At 45.5% G+C, this 19,008-nt stretch overlaps 1 protein-coding gene across 1 annotated transcript in view; it reads right to left on the reverse strand.

Moving 5' to 3' along the window:
* The window catches only part of TMEM116 (transmembrane protein 116), a 40,148-nt gene extending 21,361 nt beyond the window's left edge, over positions 1-18,787 (reverse strand). The window contains exons 1-3 of the mRNA XM_029058158.2: positions 18,751-18,787; positions 17,707-17,770; positions 13,960-14,091 (exon numbers count right to left, since the gene is read on the reverse strand). Coding sequence (XP_028913991.1) covers positions 13,960-14,091; positions 17,707-17,770; positions 18,751-18,782 — 228 coding nt within the window. The 5' untranslated portion in view covers positions 18,783-18,787. The remainder of the gene's footprint in view (positions 1-13,959; positions 14,092-17,706; positions 17,771-18,750) is intronic.
* Positions 18,788-19,008: the final 221 nt, after the last annotated feature.

A 19,008-nucleotide genomic window follows, 5' to 3' on the forward strand; every position in this document is an offset into this window, starting at 1 on the left:
CTATTTCAACTATGAGCCCCATGTGGGACCTGATTATTTTGTATCTTCCCCAAGCACTTAGTACAGTGCTTGGCACATAGTAAGTGCTTAATGAACATCACAATTATTATTATTATTATTATTATTATTATTCCCTTTAGAAAAGGAGGGAGGTTACACTGGGCCAAGGGTGGTCAATGGCCTCTCTGTCTTTCTGATGCTGGTCCAGGCTGGGTGGAGCTGGAGACGACAGTGGTCATCCCTGGCAGTCAACTGGAGAAAAGTTCGGTGGGGGACTCTCTGTTTACTGGAAATATATTTTTTTTGGAGGGGGGCATGCACTGGGAAGGAAGGGGTAGAAGGAAAGAGATTCCCAAATCTTATTGGAAAAAAACCCAAAAAATTAAACCTTAAGAAAGTCCCAGGATCACAAGGCTGGACAGAGCCTAGGAGAAGTTACCTAGTCTCCTCCTTGAAGTTACCTCCAAGGCAGGATCGTATTCCAAGGTTCCTGGATGAATTTGCTCCCTCCACACTGGGGCAAACAATCCATCAAATCAATCAATCGCTGGTATTTACTGATTGCTTACTTTGTGCAGAGCAGTCACTTCCAGGAACTGAGTCCTGGAGAAACAAGGAAGAAGCCTGGCATAGTGGACAGAGGATGGGCCTGGGTGTCAGAAAGTCATGGGTTCTAATCCCGTCTCCACCACGTCTGCTCTGTGGCCTTGGGCAAGTCATTTCAATTCTCTGTGCCTCAGTTTCCTCATCTGTAAAATGGGGATTTTATTGCGAGCCCCATATTTATTCTCGACTCTATTTATTCTCGACTCTATTGCCATTGTTCTTGTCTGTCCATCTCCCCCGATTAGACTGTAAGCCCGTCAAACGGCAGGGGCTGTCTCTATCTGTTGCCGACTTGTTCATCCCAAGCACTTAGTACAGTGCTCTGCACATAGTAAGCGTTCAATAAATACTATTGAATGAATGAATGAATGAATGAATGGACAAGGACAGTGTCCAACCCAATTTGCTTGTATCCACCCCAATGCTTATAGTGAGAGCTTAGCAAATACCATTATTATTATCATTCACTCTTTCAATCGTATTTATCGAGGGCTTACTGTGTGCAGAGCACTGTACTAAGCACTTGGAATGTACAATTTGACAACAGATAGAGGCAATCCCTGCCCAACAACGGGCTCACAGACTAAAAGGGGGAGACAGCAAAACGAAACAAGTAGGCATCATTATTAATAAGGATGGATGTGGCTTAAATGAAACCTTGAAAGCATGGAGGCCTAAGAATGAGAGAGAGATCTCCACTCCGTCCTTCCCTCATTCCCAGCCTTTCCTCCCCATTCCCAGCCTTTCCTCCCCGTCCCCTGCCTAACCTCATTATAGCCATTTCACAGCACTAAAGGATAGCCAACTGGCTAGGGTCTAATCAGGGTTTGCCAAGTCATTATGGCCTAATTGGGGAGAGAGCATATGTGACAGTGTCACGTAACCATGGCGGGCAGGCTCCAGAAACCTGCAGGCTACAGGGGTGGGTGGAAAGGGGAGGAGAGGAGCACTGCTTTGGGGTGGGGTGGGAGGAGGAGGCTTGGCAGAACAGTCTTTCCTGCCATGAACCTTTAATAATAGTAATTGTGGTATTTATTAAGCACTTACTATATTTCATGCATTCATTCAATCATATTTATTGAGCGCTTACTTTTTGCAGAGCACTGTACTAAGCACTTGGGAGGTACAATTCTGCAACAAATAGAAATAATCCCTGCCCACAACAGGCTTACAGTCTAGAAGGGGGGAGTGCTGTACTAAGCACTGTACTAAGCACTGGGGTAGATACAAGGTAATCACCTCCCAAATGGTTCTCAAAGACATAGTATTAATCAATCAGTCATATTTATTGAGCATTTACTGAGTGCAGAGCACTGCACTAAGAGCTTGGGAGGGTACACTTTAACAGAAATGGTAGACTGTTATTCTGTTTTATTAATAATGAGCATACATCTATGATTCTATTTATCTTGATGGTATTGATGCCTGACTACTTGTTTTGTTTTGTTGTCTGTCTCCCCTTTTAGACTGTGAGTCTGTTGTTGGGCAGGGATTGTCTCTATCTGTTGCCAAATTGTACATTCCAAGAGCTTAGTACGGTGCTCTGCACACAGAAAACACTCAATAAATACGATTGAATGAATGAATGAATTATAGGTAAGTAGGAAGAAAAACAGGTATTGGATCCCCGTTTGGCAGATGAAGGAACCGAGGCCCAGAGAAATTAGGTGATTTGCCCAAGACCACACAGCACATACGTGGCAGAGCCAGGATTAGAACCCAGATCTTCTGACTCCCAGGTCTATGCTCTTTCCATTAGGTCACAGAAAATTCCCAGGGCAATGTTCTGGCAGCTAGCTCTCAATATATCAGCCAGTTGTATTTACTGAGCGCTTACTTTATGCAGAGCTCCGTACTAAGTGCTTGGGAGAATAAGCACTGTAAAAAGCGCTTGCCCCACTTTTCCTTACCTCCCACTACCTTCTGCATCACCCTGACTTGCTCCCTTCGCTCTTCCCTCCCTCCACTGCCAAGCCCTACAACACTTATGTACAACACAACACTTAGAGAAGCAGTGTGGGTCAATGGAAAGAGCCCGGGCTTGGGAGTCAGAGGTTCTGGGTTCTAATCCCGGCTCCACCACTTGTCAGCTGTGTGACCTTGAGCAAGGCACTTCACTTCTCTGTGCCTCAGTTACCTCATCTGTAAAATGGGGATGAAGACTGTGAGCCCCACGTGGGACAACCTAATTCCCTTGTATCTATCCCAATGCTTAGAATAGTGCTTGGCACATAGTAAGCGCTTAACAAATACCAACATTATTATTATTATGTATATAACTGTAATTTTATTTATTTGTATTGATGTCTTCCCCACCCTGCCCACCACGACCCCAGACTGTGAGCTCATTGTGGGCAGGGAATGTCACTGTTTATAGTAGTGTACTTTCCCACGTGCTTAGTACAGTGCTCTGCACAGAGTAAGCACTTAATATAATGAATGAACGAATGAATGAATGAATGAATGAACGTGAGTATAATATAATATATGACAGAAACATTCCCTGCCCACAGTGAGCTTACAGGGTTGGTGGTCCAGCTTGTTGATTATCCAGCCTCTAGTTTCTCCTCCTCCCCCTCCTACCTGGCTCTGGGCCATTTCCCCAGTCATCAGCGGAAACAGAACCTCAACAGTGGATTCGGACATTTTGCCCATCACAGCTCTGGCTTGCTGGAGGACAAGGTTGATGCCGGTGGCTAAAATGAGGGTGCTGGGTTTTCTATGGATTTTAATGAATCCTGCTCTCCCTGTCCCAACTTTCATGGATAACTGAGAGCCCTGCAGCAAAGGATCTCAAAGCTTTCCTTTATAGAGAAGCAGCGTGGCTCAGTGGAAAGAGCCTGGGCTTGGGATTCAGAGATTATGGGTTCGAATCCAGGCTCCACCATTTGTCAGCTGTGTGACTGTGGGCAAGTCACTTAACTTCTCTGTGCCTCAGTTACCTCTACTGTAAAACGGGGATGAAGACTGTGAGCCTCACGAGGGACAACCTGATTACTCTGTATCTACTCCAGCACTTAGAACAGTGCTCTGCCACATAGTAAGCGCTTAACAAATACCAACATTTTTTTCCTATAATTACCATCATCATAACAATAATAATAGTAACAGTGTTACTCATTAAACTTTTACTCTATGCAATCACTGTACTAAGTGCTGGGGTAGATACAGTACAATCAGATCGGACACAGCCCCTGACCCATGTGGGACAGTCCAAAGGGAGGGAACAGATATTCAGTCCCCATTTTACAGATGAGGAAACTGAGGCCCAGAGTTGTGGTGCCTTGCCCAAGGTCCCCAGCAGGTAATAATAATTATGGTACTTGTTAAGTGCCAAGCATTATGTGCCAAGCACTATTTTAAGCACTGGGGTAGATACAAGTTAATCAGGTTGGACATAGACCCATTCCCTTATGGGGCTCACACTGCTTCGTGAGTAGTATGGAGTAGTGGATAGAGCACAGGCCTGGTAGTCAGAAGACTGTCCATCATTTGTCTGCTGTGTGACCTTGGGCAAGTTACTTCCCTTCTCTGAACCTCAGTTACCTCATCTATAAAATGGGGATTGAGCCTATGAGCCCCACATGGGACAGGGACTGTGTCCAGCTAGATCTGCTTGTATCTATCCTAGCACTTAGTACAGTGCCTGGCACATAGTAAGTGTTTAAGAAATATCATCATCATCATCACACTCTTAATCCCCATTTTACAGATGAGGTAACTGAAGCACAGAGAAGTTAAGTGATTAGCCCAAGTTCACACAGCAAGGTCAGGATTAGATAAGTCTCCTGACTCCCAGGCCCATGGTCTTTCTACTAGACCATGACGATTCTCAAGACAGAGAAAGAATCATTTCAGTGAAAAAAACTGAGGCACCAAGCCCAGAGACACTTCTGGGGCCCCACCCCCAGCCCATTAGTGTCACAACATCAGAATTAGAACCCGGAACTGGACCATTCTGCAGAGGAAAGTCCCAGCCCACAGGTAGGAGATTAAACCCCTGCGTTGAGGCTGGTCGAACCTGTAGGGAGAGGGAAAAGTAGTGGGGTGATTTTAGCCAGGTCTTCACAGGAGAATCTGGGTGTCAGACACTCCTGTTCTACACCTCAACCATAGAATCATCCCTCTCCCTGCTGTACACACTGAATTTAGTCTGTTGCAGATTTCAAGGTGGCAAACTTTCTTTAAGGTGTCAGGCTAGTATTACTAGGGAGACACCATGGAAAGAGCATGTCACTTTGAGTCAGGAACCCCAGGTGGAAATCCCAGCTGTGCCACCAGCCTGGCCTTGGGCAAATCACTTCATCTCACTTTTCCCCATCTGTAAATTGGGGGTAAGATACTTGCTCTCCCTACCTCTTAGATTGTGAGCCTCATGTGTGGCTCAGACAATTCTAATCTGATTTTGTATCTACCTCAGTTTTTAGCACCAGGCTTGGCACAGAATAAATGCTTAATCGATACCAAAGTTGTTATTTTATTATGATTGGTAGTAGTAGAAAGAGTGACAATAGTCTGATTGAGCATTATAATTAAAGTAAGGGAAGTAACCATTATAGCCTGCTGATTTTTTAGCATGATGTTGAAGTGCTTACTGTGTGTCAGGCACTGTCCTAAACGAGGAAGTACAAGCTAATCAGGTTGGACACAGTCCATGTCCCACATGAGGCTCATCTTTTTACAGATGAGGTAGTTGAGGCACAGAGAAGTGACTTGCCCAAGGTCACACAGCAGAAAAATGGCAGAGCCAGGATTAGAACCCAGGCCCTTCTGACACCCAGGCCCATGCTCTATCCACTAGATCATGCTGCTTCTCCTATGATTGATGACATCAATAACCCTCTAATCTTGAAGACCTCTCCAAGAAGCCCAGAAGACTTCCCACACATCTCCTTCCTTCTGCCAACATCTCTGAGATGTTCATTCAATCATATTTATTGAGCATTTACTGTGTGCCGAGCACTATACTAAATGCTTGGGAGAGTACAATACAATAAACAGACACATTCCCTGACCAAAACGACCTTACAGTCTAGAGTGGGGGAAGACAGACATTAATATGAAAAAATAAATTACAGGTATGTGCATTAGTGCTGTGGGGCTGGGAGGGGGGAAGAGCAAAGGGAGCAAGTCAGGGCGACACAGTAGGAAGTGGGAGAAGAGGAAAGGCGCGGCTTAGTCAGGAAAGACCTCCTGGAGGAGATGTGCCTTCAATAAGGCTTTGAAGGAGAGGAGAGTTATATCTCCATGTTAAAGACGAAGAACCCAAAGACTGGACAAACCAAAAAGACTTGTCCCTGTATCTATGCATCTCCCAAATCCAGGGCCCAGGAAAGTCATCCAGGGAGGCTGAGACTTCTGGGATGCCTCCAGCTGTGGGGGAATTCCAGGAGGCAGAGGGCGTTCAGTATGGGCTCTTCCTGGCTGCTGGAGCTGGGGAGCGGGATATTTTGTTCGAGGGAATCACTGAGAAACAGTGTAATCTAGTGGATAGAGCATGGGCATGGGAGTCAGAGGTCCTGAATTCTAATTCTGGCTCTGCCACATGTCTGTTATGTGACTTTGGGCAAGTCACAACTTTTCGGTGCCTCAGTTTCCTCATCTGTACAATGGGAATTAAATACCTGTTCTCCCTCCCCAGGGAAAGACAGGAACTATGTCCTACCAGATTAGCTTGTATCTACTCCAGGGTTTAGTGCAGTACTTGGCACCTAGCAAGCACTTAACAAATACCACTATTATTAAGCCTCTCTCTCTGCAGCTGTACCCCAAAGCCTGACAGAAAGAGCCTCGGAATCGGAGGCCTGGATTCTAATTCTGGCTCTGCTTCGTCTGCTATGACCTCGGGCAAGTCACTGATCTTTTCTATGCCTCAACTGCCTCATCTGTAAAATGGGGATGAAATACATGTTCTCCCTTCCACTTAGCCTTGTGAGCCTCATGTGGGACTGCGTCTGTATCAGCCCCTATCTTATATCTACCCCAGTCCTTTTTAGTACAGCTCTTGGGGAATGGGATAACAAAAACCACTATTATTAATAATGATTATGGAATTTATTAAGTGTTTACTAGATGTCAAACACCCTGCGGAAGGACTGGGATAGGTCTGAGATAATCAGATAAGACAGTGGCTAGGAAATCCCTCCTTAGTTTGTAAAGGGCGACTAGCTAAGTCAGAAAATGGGATTTGGAGAAGAGGAGAATTCCCAGAAGCTATTCAAGGTAGTTGTAGAACTGAGAACAGAATCCAAGTTACAAAAATCCCAGTCTCGTGCTGGTCTCTTCTACCTCCAGGGAGGCTTTGGGACAAACCTGTTCTCCCATGTCCCAAGGGCCTGGATCTGGTTGTATTCTTGGCACCTGTTCTTCAGGGAAAACCTTTTGGGAATCAGTTAGAGGTCCGAAATCTGGCTTCGGCAACCTTCCCACTCTCATGGTTGACCCACTGCTGGGAAAATCAGTCTGCTGTTTCTCTCCTCTTGCACATTCACGTCAAGTGCTCAATAAATTCCACTGATGGATTCTGGAGAGCTGTCAAGACTTTTCTCCAGCTCTCTGGCTCCTAGGCTGTCCTGCCAGTTCTCCCTAACTCACATTTTGACTCTCTTCACCCTCCCACTCCCCAGCTTGCACTCTTCCCATATCCAACTGGGTCCCACTCTCAACTCTCACCCTATTGGTTCGGGCCCAGTTATCAAGCCATTGACCCCACTTTCCTCTGTTGTCTACTCACAGTTCAGTTTTCTGCCTCCAGATCATTCATTCATTCATTCAAACGTTTTTATTGAGTGCTTTCTGTGTGCAGAGCACTGTTCATTACCCTATTTATTTTGTTAATGAGATGTACATCACCCTGATTCTATTTATTTGCTATTGTTTTAATGAGATGCTCTTTCCCTAGATTCTATTTATTGCCATTGTTCTGGTCTATCTGTCTCCCCCGATTAGACTGTAAGCCCGTCAAAGGGCAGGGGCTGTCTCTATCTGTTACCGATTTGTACATTCCAAGTGCTTAGTACAGTGCTCTACACATAGTAAGCGCTCAATAAATGCTATTGAATGAATGAATGAATGTACTAAGAGATTGGGAAGTACAATTCGACAACAGAGACAATAATAATGTTGGTATTTGGTATTTGCTAAGCGCTTACTATGTGCCGAGCACTGTTCTAAGCGCTGGGGTAGACACAGGGGAATCAGGATGTCCCACGTGGGGCTCACAGTCTTACTCCCCATTTTACAGATGAGGTAACTGAGGCACAGAGAAGTTAAGTGACTTGCCCACCGTCACACATCTGACAAGTGGCAGAGCTGGGATTCGAACTCATGACCTCTGACTCCAAAGCCCGTGCTCTTTCCACAATCCCTACCCAACAATGAGCTCACAGTCTAGAATGTCAGTGGTCCTTTGTCTCTACAGTCTTTGGAAAGTGGTAAATAGAAAAACAGCACGGCCTAGAGGATAGAGCACGGGCCGGAGTGTCAGAAGGACCTGGGTTCTAATCCAGGCTCTGCCATTTGTCTGCTGTGTCTCCTTGGGCAAGTTAGTTCATTACTCTGTGCCTCAGTTACATCACCTGAAAAATGGCGATAGAGACTGTGTCCAACCCCAGTGTCTGTATCTACTTCAATGCTTAGTTCAGTTCCTGACCCATAGATGAACAAATACCACTATTTTTATTATCATTACTATTACTCAATAATAATTGTGGTATTTGTTAAGTGCTTTTACTATGTGCCAGGCACTGTACTAAGTGCTAGAGTACAAGAAAATTAGGTTGGACATAGACCCTGTCCCACATAGGGCTCACAGTCTTAATCTCCGTTTTCAGATGAGGTAACTGAGGCACAGAGAAGTGAAGTGACTTGTATAAGGTCACACAGTTGACAAGTGGCGGAGCCAAAATTAAAACACAGGTTCTTCTGACTCCCAGGCCTGTGCTTTATTCACTAGGCCATGTTGCTTCTCAAATGATGCTGATAGGGTCACCCAAGGCAGCCACAGGCAGATTTGAGGTCCTGGACGCAGCTCTGAGAGCTGGGGGAGGGGGCAGATCAAGCCAATGCCCTCCCGCCAGGTTTAGCCACCTGCCGGGGCTGAGGGCTACAGAGCTGCACAGGTGAAGGAATCCCCCATGCTCTGAGCCAAATGTTCCAGGTAAAGTCCTCTGAGCCAGATGTGGCTGGCTCATCTTTCTTAGGGCATCAAGTTCCAGGTGGAACAGAGACTGGGTCTGATCTGATTATCATGCATCAATCAATCATATTTATTGAATGCTTACTATGTGTAAAGCACCTGATTACCTTGTTTCTACCCCAGCGCTTAGAACAGTGCTCTGCATGTAGTAAGTGCTTAACAAATACCAACATTGTTATTATTATTATTACTATAATAAGTGCTTGGGGGAGCAAAACACAACAGAATTAGTGGACATGTTTCATGCTCACGATGAGCTTACAGGCTAGAGAAGGGGAGCTTACAGTCTAGTCTAGACAGTTTACATATCTATCACAGCACTTGGAAAGTAATGAGCATTTAGTAAATGACATAATTATTCCTCTCCAGGCTTCTGAGGTACTTAGCTACAAGAAAGTGGAAGTCAAATAAGATCAGCCCCCCGCAGATGGCTACTGGCACTTCTCTAAGTTCCCTAATGGAAGATGGTCCCCACTCTGTAATAATAATAATCATGGTAATTGTTAAGTGCTTACTATGTGCCGAGTACTCTTCTCAGCACTCAGGTAGATACAAATTAATCAGGTTGGACACAGTCCCTGTTCCTCATGGGGCTCACAATCTAAGTAGGAGGGAGTAGGATTTAATCCCCATTTTAGGGATGAGGTAACCGAGACACAGAGAAGTGAGGTGACTTGCCCAAGGTCACACAGCAGACACCTGGCAGAGCCAGCATTAGAACCCAGGTCCCCTGACTCCCAGACTCTTGTTCTTTTCACTAGCCACGCTGCTTCTCTATAATATCCCCTTAAAGTCTAAAACTGGGATAGGCTTGTGGCAGGGAGGTCAACAAATATCTGGGGGTAGTGCCAGGTGATGAAGAAAGTGTGGGAGAGAGCAATCCTATTTGACATTAGGAGGTAGTACCGGCTAGTGAAAAGAGCCTGGGGCTAAACCAGAAACCCCAAGTTGTGGTCCCTGCTGTGTGACCTTGGATCAGTCACTCATTCTCTGCGCCTCCGTTTCTTTATCAAAAAAATGGGAGTAAAATACTTGTTCTCTCTCCCTCAGACTGAGTCCTTGTAGTGCAGGGACTATACCTGATATGGTCATGTAAGTACACAATAGCTATTATTTTAATAAACAATTACGATAATGATGATAAGAGCAAGAATAAGAATAATTTTCCTCATTCCCTGAGACAGGAAGAAGGGAAGCCCTTAGGGAAAAGGGAAAGAACTAAGTATTCCAAAGTATTAGAACCAGAATCCTCAGATTGAATTAAACAAAACCCACAAGAAGGATGTTTATAAAGTTTTCCCAAGAAGGAAATTCCACCCTATGGTACATTAATAAGCAGCTCTCACTGCAAGAACCTCTCCCCTCACACTGGTGCTTAAGCTCATTTCCTCTGGCTTTATCCTCAGAGGTAGGTCTCGGCCTCCCCTGGGGCAGAATCTCTGCTCAGAGCCAATCTGCTTTACTGCAGGCTCCAGGCCCAGGGAACCAGGGTGGACTGGCTCCAGAATAAAGTTCCCTCTTGTCCGGTGTTATAGTGAACAGTCTGGTTTTGAGCTGTCCCTCCACAGTACAGTACGGATGTGGTACAGGATACTTTTTTTTTTTAAGGTATTTGTTAAGTGCATATTATGTGCCAGGCACTCTTCTAAGCACTGGAGTAGATACAAAGTAATCAGGTTGGACACAGTCGATGGCCTCCATGGGGCTCACAGTCTTAATCCCCTCATTTTGATGAGGTAACTGAGGCATGGAGAAGTGAAGTGAAGTGACTGGCCAAGGTCCAAAGCAGACAAGTGGCAGAGCCAGGATGAGAACCCAGGTCCATATGACTCCCAGGCCTGTGCTCTATTTATTAGGCCTTGCTATCTTAATTCCAGTAATTTTATTTTTCGTTCTTAGTCTCCCTCCGCCAAGTCCCAGGAATCAAGAATGGCCCCCATGTTCACATGGGCCTAGGAGGGGACTGCAACAGCTATGGAGCAATTGAAAGGGTCTGGGGACACGATCCCCTTCCCCAGGGATGACACACTCGACCTGTGGACCTCTCTTACCACATTGTGTAATCTGAGTAATGCACACAACAGCAATGTGACTTCTGAGCACCAGAAGAGCATCTGGGTTCCATAAGTGTTTGTGGTGGTGCCACCCTAACCCACAACTTTGGCTTCTCACCATCTACCACCCAAATCCGATTCAGAGAGAGACTGGCTCAGGGCAGGAAGCTCCAGGGCCTCGGTCCTGACGCTCCCAGGTGGAGGACCTCTTCAGCAGCTTGGGTAAACAAGGAGACTCACCCAGTAACCATTCACCTGACTTTCAGGGGCTGTGAGGAGGGGAGCTGCTCCCTCCTCCCAAAAAATTGCCAGAGGAGGACGAGTATCGCAGAAGCTCCCTGCCAGCCTCTTCATAACAATAATAGATAGCACTCCTTGAACTCCTACTCCTTGAGCTCTCAAGGGGTGGGGGAACCAAGGAAACAACTGGCTCTAAATGAGTTTGTTTTTAAATTGAAGTCTTCCTCTTCCCTGAGAAACACCAGCACATTTCATCCCCCACTCCCTTTTCTGGCGTAGAATTAAAGGTCAGCTACTGAAGCAGCATTTGAGAATGAGGAAACAGACATTATGTTTGGGGTTTTCCCACCATCACTTTTTTTTAAGGGAAAAATTGAAAAGTCAATGCCACGGTCTTAGAGAGTTCCTAATTCTTAGCCCGGTAAAAGCAAGAAAAGATGTTGGATGCTGTGGAATCTCCTTCTTTGGAGGAGTCTCCTTAGTTTGGATGGGTTGTGGGGTCCAGATGAGGACTGAGGGGCCTCTCCCAGCTCTTCCTATTTCAGGATTTCAGGAGTCCCTAAGAGGTGCACTGTCCTGCAACCTAGTCTGGGGCCGAGAGCTCACGGGACATGGGAACACACAAAATCAAGATGGATTCCATGAGGGGAAGCCGTGTGGCCTGGTGGTTCGAATATGGAGCTGGGAGTCAGAAGGACCCAGGTTCTAATCCCAGCTCCACCATTTACCTACTGTGTGATCTTGGGGACGTGACTTAACTTCTTCATACCTCAGTTACCTCAGCTGTAAAATGGGGATTGTGACAGTGCCTGGCACATAGTAAGGGCTTAAATACCATAAAAAAATCATCATTGTGGTATTCGTTAACACCTACTCTATGCCAAACAAACACTGTGCAAAACGCTGGGGTAGATATAATACAATCAAATCCGACAGAGTCCCTGGTCCCACTTGAGGTTCATTGTCTAAGTGGAAAGGAGAAGAGGTATTTAACACCCATTTTATGGATGAGGAAACTGAGACACAGAGGAGTTAAGTGACTCTTTCACACAACAAGCATGTGGTGGACCCGAGATTAGAGCCAAGCTCCTCTGACTCTCGGGCCCGTCCTTTTCCTCTAGGCCCTGTTGCTGCCACAAACATTCCACATCCAGGATCCAAAATGAGTCATGGGAAAGCCCCGAGTTTTCACCCAATCCGATTTCAAAGCCTCAGTTGAGGAAAAACAACTCTCCCAAGGGGGATCTTGATCCTTATGTGCCAAGAGATACGGGTTTGGGTTAACTGCATATCTGAACATAAATCTCAAGGGGAAGTAGCCAGCTGGGGATGGGAAGTTTGATAGGGATGGGGACCAGAGAACCTCATGGTATTGAAGGCGGCTTCCCGGCCTGTAGTGGCTCTCCCGGGGTGGGAAGCCTGATCCTGGGGTTAATGAGTGACTTCACCGAGCCCATGCACACATTTCCACTGCAACTCTAAACCGGCTCCTCCCGGATGTGCTCCGGCCCCGGTGGCCAACCATTCCTGGCCTGGCCCTCCTTGGCCATTGCCAAATGCAGTCTGAACTGGGATGGCCTCTACATTACCCGCCTTGACCTGCCAGGCAGCCTAGCTGTCAGGAACAAGTTTCTGGCTCACTGAACAGCTCTGTCCACAGGACCTTGGCCCAGGGAAGAGACCCAAAATCCTGTCACAGGGTGGCAAGTTGGCAACGGCAACCTCACGCAAGCAAAAGTTAGAAACTTTATGTTCTGCTTAACTCACTGTGGGAAAGACCCCTGAAAAAAGTTCACTGTGCAGGAAACATTCAGCCTTCAGGAGCCCTCCCAGTTTTTTGGAGGTTTGGACTCTTTGGTCTCAGGCATTATTTAAAATGATAAAAGGCTTGGTGCTAGGCAGTCACCAAGGTCCCTGGAATGTCAAAACTGAGAAGAGATGGGGGTTCTAGCATTCATGGCAGGGACAAAACCTCAGTATTGATGCTAAAAGAAGATGGAGAAGCAGTGTGGCCTAGTGGGATGAGCACTGACCTGGGAGTAAGAGGACTTGAGTTCTAATCCCAGCTCTGGCTCTGCTGTGTCACCTTGAACACATCACAACTTCTCTGTGTCTCAGGTGCCTCATCTATACAATGGGGATTAAAACTGAGCCCATGTGGGACCCGGACTATGTCCAACCTGCTTATCTCATATCTACCCCAGTGCTTAATACAGTGTCTGGCACACGGTAAAGGCTTAACAAATATCAACAAAAAAAATAGCTGAGACAGTATAGGAGATGGTATGCATATCACCTCTACAATCAGTCAGTCAATCATAACGATCGAGTGCTTACTGTGTGCAGAGCACTGAACTAAGCTCATGGGAGAGTACGAAATAACAGAGATGGTAGATAGCCACATTTCTTTTTAAAATCTGGCTAATTGTGAGAATTCTGGCCCCAGAAATATCAGCAGCAACCACCCCCTTCACAAACTACAAATAGAGCATCTTGAAATTTCTCTTTAGAAGACAACTAGCCAGACCTTCCTGTCTTAATAATAATAATGATAATAATAATGGTACTTGTTAAGTGCTTACTATGTGCCAAGCACTATTCTAAGTGCTGGGATAGATACAAGTTAATCAGGTCGGACACAGTTCCTGTCCCTTTTGGGGCTCTTAATTCCCTTTTTACAGATAGGGTAACCGAGGCCCAGAGAAGTTATGTGACTTGCTCAAAGTCACACAGCAGATATGTGGCAGAGTCAGGATTAGAACCCAGGTCCTTTCTGATTCCCAGAGCCGTTGTCTATCCACCAAGCCAAGCTGCTTCCTTGTCTTGTTCCGAAGCAGCCCCACAAAGGCTGCTGGGACTCACCTGTCCCGTCGTTTGAAGGTTGTAGCAGACCACGTCCTCGTTGGCTGATAGCGTCCCATACAGAAGAGCCCCGGTGAGCCAGCACATTCCTAGCAGTAGGTCTGAGAGGCTCAGGTAAAAGAGGGGCCTTACCTGCCAAAGAAAAGGAGACAACCCAGCTCTGCGAAAGTCCCAGCTCCTGACTTTCAGCCAGCCCACCTGCTCTTTTCCCCAGAGTAGGCCCAGCTGGCTCTTAGGGGTGTGGGATTGTCATTAGAGCAGCAAATTGAATGTTAACTACACTAGGGGCTCTCTCAGATACTTCTTCCGGGGCTCAGCCTCCCTTACACAGAGTTATTTATAACATCTTGCTTAGGGTTTCCTGGGCTTCACAACCTTAGACTCTGGGCCAACCTTAGCTTGGAACCCTCCTGCCCACTCCCAGAGTGGATCTGTGGATGCGGAGGCAAGCCTCAGACACCTGGGTGAAACCCCTCGGAAGATGTACTGTTTCATGGTGTTTTTTCTCAGGGGTTTGAGGAACAAAGTTCCTAAAGAAATCAGTGAAGAATTGGGAGCGGATTTATAATCTCTACTTTCTATCCAACCTTCTTTCTGGCCCCTTCTCAACCTGTTCTGCTCCACAGGGCCATCCCCTTTCTCAGCCATGGTTTATTCCCTGCTCTCTGCTCATTTCCTCTGAGCTCCTAGCTTTGGCATAGATTTACTCAATTACAGGTTTTCCTCCTCTTTCTGCCCCTTCCCCTTTCCTGCTGCCTGTGGAGGATGCCATAGGTTTGACCTGCTTGAATAGATGGACCAGATTTCCCCTCCCTTGCCTTCCAACCCTTGCCTTTCCCCTTTATGATCTCGCCTGGAAGATCTGCTTTCATTTAGGCCTCTTTTCCAGCCTTTCTTTCCCTCACATACACACACCTCCACTCTCCTGAGAGGACTGCAAATCTGAGGCTGCCCCATTTCTGCCTGGCAAAATGTGGAGAACACCTACCACCTCTTTCACTTTTCCCGGAGGGAGAGGTAGAGAGTAAGTTAATGTCTCTGCCAGTTTTGCTAGCAAACCACTCCCAGTGGGGTCTCACCGCGGTCCACTATGTTTGCTGACTCACAGAAAACCTTCCATGACCCCAGATGGGAGTGGTGAGGCAGGCAGTCGAGTCTATGCTGCTCTGGACAGCTGGGTGATGGCTTTTCAGGAAGTTGCTGCTGTTGGTGAATTAAAAATTAAAACCAGATACTAGACCACTCTGCTGCAGTAAAGATGGAAGAGCAGCTTCAGAGAACAAATGCGTCACTTGGTCAGCGCTGCAGGAAGTAGCCCTGTTTATTCAGGGAGCTGCTGGGAGAAAGAATCCTAACCGGAGCCTGGGGCAATGGATAATAACAATAATAATAATAAAACCTGTGATATTTGTTAGGCACTTACTATATGCCAAGTGCTGTGCTAAGCGCAGGGTTGGATACTAGCAAATGGAGTTGGACACTGTCCCTGTCCCACATGAGGCTCATCGTCTTAATCCCCATTTTACAGTTGAGGGAACCGAAGCATGGAGAAGTGAAGTGACTTGTCAAGGTCACACACAGCAGACAAATGGCAGAGCTGGGATTAGAACACAGGTTCCTGTTGACACTCAGGCCCGTGCTCTCACCACTAGACCACATTGCTCGTATTTCAGACGCTGGAGGCAAGAGAAGTCAAAACTCTTAAAAGAAATAAAATGGCTGTGTGGAGGCTTTTAAATGAGGAGCTAAGGACAGGGTGGGAAGAAGAGTTGTGTAGGGGTGGTTGTTTCAGTGGTGGAAATGTGTTGCTTAGATTCACAGGTTTTCTTCTGAGGACTTCAAAGCATTTTACGGGACTGAACTTCCCTTTCATGATTCCCAAGAGGTAAGGATTGGGCAGGGTTAATTTTATTTTCTTGAAAGGTGATGAAACCGAGGCCCAGAGAGGTCAAGCCCAGGTAGAGTCCAGCTGTCTTCACTCCAATCCCACTGATCTAAGCTCCTTATGGACTGGGATCATGCCTACCAACTCTATTGTATTGGACTTCCCCCAAATGCTTAGTACAATGCTCTGCACAAAGTAAGCACTCAATAAGTACCATGATCAATCTATCATACTTGTAGTAGTCCTCAAATGATGATGATGCTGATGCAACCATGAAGTGATCACACTACCTACTTCACCATGAAGAGCATTTTCATTACTCTTAAGTCAGTGACTTGGAGGTTTGACAAATATTTATCATGCCTAACTCAAATCTTCAGAAAGCTGGCAGCATGACCAAAAGGAAAGAATATGGTACTGGTGTCTGGCAATGCAGGTTCTGATCCCAGCTGCATCACTTACCCGCAGTGGGACCTTGAAAAAAATCTAATTTTTTCCCATTAGATTGTAAACTTATCCATTCATTCACTCAATTGTATTTATCGAGCGCTTACTATGTGCAGAGCACTGTAGTAAGTGCTCGTTTAGACTGAGAGCCCGTCACTGGACAGGGATTGTCTTTATCTGTTGCCAAATTGTACATTCCAAGCGCTTAGAACAGTGCATTGCACATAGTAAGCGCTCAATAAATATTATTGAATAAATGAAAGTACAATTCGCCAACAGATAGAGACAATCCCTAGCCAACAACGGGAGAGAGGGAACATGTCTATTAACTCTATTGTACTCTTCCAAATGCTTAGTACTGTGCAAATGATTGGAAAAAGAGACAAACTCAGTTTAATGACTAGGAAAGAGCATGGGTCTGGGAGTCAGAAGACCTGGGTTTTAATCCCTGCTTTTGCTGTATGACCTTGGGAGAGTCATTTAACTTCTCTGTGCCTCAGTTTCCTCAACTGCAAAATGTGGATTAAATCCTACTCCCTCCCACTTAGACTGTGAGTTCCATGTGGGACAGGGACTGTGTCCAAACTGTTAATTTGTATCTACCCCAGTGCATAGAACAGTGCTTGACATATAGTAAGCATAAAACAATCCAAATGGCATCACCGTATAAAAATCTGCCTAAGGACTACACAGTCAGTTGGGGATTAAACCAGATGCATGACTATATGACTCCTGCTTCTTTCTTTTTCCATTCCACTTACCTCTCTCCCGGACACAGTTCCCTTCATTCAACAGTGCCCAAGGGTGATTCTAGCATTGTGAAGCCATTTTCCATAAACAGAGTCCTTAAAAGGGCCATGAGCTGCCTAATTCCCTGCTACTTTATCAAGGTTTTTTTTTGCAACATAAAAAAGTTACCTAGGCTATTTCAGGTGTTTCTCGATAAGCAGTTACTGCCTTTGAGCATTTCAATGCTCATATCTAAGCGCTTGCTCCACTTCAAAATACCTGTCTTTATGTGCTCCAAATGTCAAACTGCCTCAGTTGCCTTAGCTTTTTCAGCAAAAGCATTCTTGGCTAGACCAAGCTCTGGGTCCCTGGGAAAATAGCCTTTAGAATACTTCCTTCTTTCTCGATAAACTTGGTGAAAGCTGTAAGAAAATGTTAGAAAATGGGGAAGGGAGGGTGGCCCCTCTCCAACCACCCCAGGATTGAATGTTTTTATTAAATTCATTTCTTAGCAAAGGGGGACCTATTAAATACGTGAAAAGCCCAAATAATGGCGATGAGAAATTTCCAAATGCTCTATGAATGAGCAAACAACTCTTTCATAATTAATAGGTGTCATATCTCGATTACTTATTCCAAAAGCTGTCATTAAAAATCCAAAACCCAAACAAAGGCAGGTTACTTACCTCTGGGGTTTTCATTATATTCTGAAACACAGCAGATGCAATAATTGAACTTGAACCTATAATGCTAAAAGGAAAAGAAGAAAGCTCTTAAAAACTGAAAAGCTGGGGCTGGTCCTGCACTTGAATAACTTTGGGTTTGGCCATACTGGGCCTTTGAATATTAATTGAAAACCACTTTAACGTTTTCTAAATGAACATTCAGTTCACCATCTGCCCACTCCTCAAGAACCTCCAGTGGTAACCCACTCACCCCTACATCAAACAGAACCTCCTTACCATCAGCCTTAAAGCACCCAATCAGCTCTCCTTTTCCTATCTTACCTCGCTGATTCCTTCTACAACCCAGCCCTGATCACTTCACTCTGGCAACACCAAACTACTCCCTGTACTCCAACTCATCTATCTTGTCACCAACCCCTTGCCCTAGTCCTCCTTCTGGCCTGGAACTCCCTCCCCCTTTCATATATGGCAAATGATCACTCTCCCCACCTTCAAACCTCTTTAATCATAACCCAATCATTTGCTTTTTTTGAGTGCTATGGGTAGCTTCCTCCAAGAAGCTCTCATTTCTTCTACTTGCTTGCCCTTCTGTTATTATCTCTGCACTTGGATCTGTGTCCTTTATGCACTTGTATTTCAACCTCACCCTCAGCCCCACAGCACTTAAATAACATGTCCATAATTTATTTTAATGTCTGTCTCTACCCCTCTTAGATTGTAAGTTACTGGTAAGCAGAGAACATTGCCTACCAATTCTGCTTATATCGTACTTTCCCAAGCACTTAGTACAGTGCTCTGCCCACAGTAAATCCTCAAGAAATACTATTTCATTCGTAGGTTTATTAAAAGAACTTGTCTTTATTTAAAAGAACAAATTGACAATTCTGAAAGAAAAGAAGCTTAGTACGGAGCTCTGCAACAAACCGGTGCTCGGTAAATTAATACTGATTAAACAGTATTTCCATAGGGAAAAAGAGAGGAAAGCGAACATTCTCCATATTTATTTGACCTCTTTAGGCAAGTTAAATTTAAACCAATAAATACCTGAGAGTAGCCCATGACAAACTGGATTCCATTGTATTGCAAAAGAAAACCTGAAGAGGACAGAGAAAAGAAGATGAAATTATTCTTTTTTACCCAAATGTCTGTGAAAGCAGTTCCTTTAGCTTCAAGGCCTCAGCTACTGCAGCAGAGCACCCCCTATGTCTTTCTGGGCCAAAAAAACGGTCAGTGCCCATGGGCTAACTAATGCTCCTTCCCAGTAGCCCAACCACAGGACTACTGCAAAGGCTGAGCCCCTGT

The sequence above is a fragment of the Ornithorhynchus anatinus genome, chromosome 2 (assembly GCF_004115215.2).
Source record: "Ornithorhynchus anatinus isolate Pmale09 chromosome 2, mOrnAna1.pri.v4, whole genome shotgun sequence".
Classification (NCBI taxonomy): Eukaryota; Metazoa; Chordata; class Mammalia; order Monotremata; family Ornithorhynchidae; genus Ornithorhynchus; species Ornithorhynchus anatinus.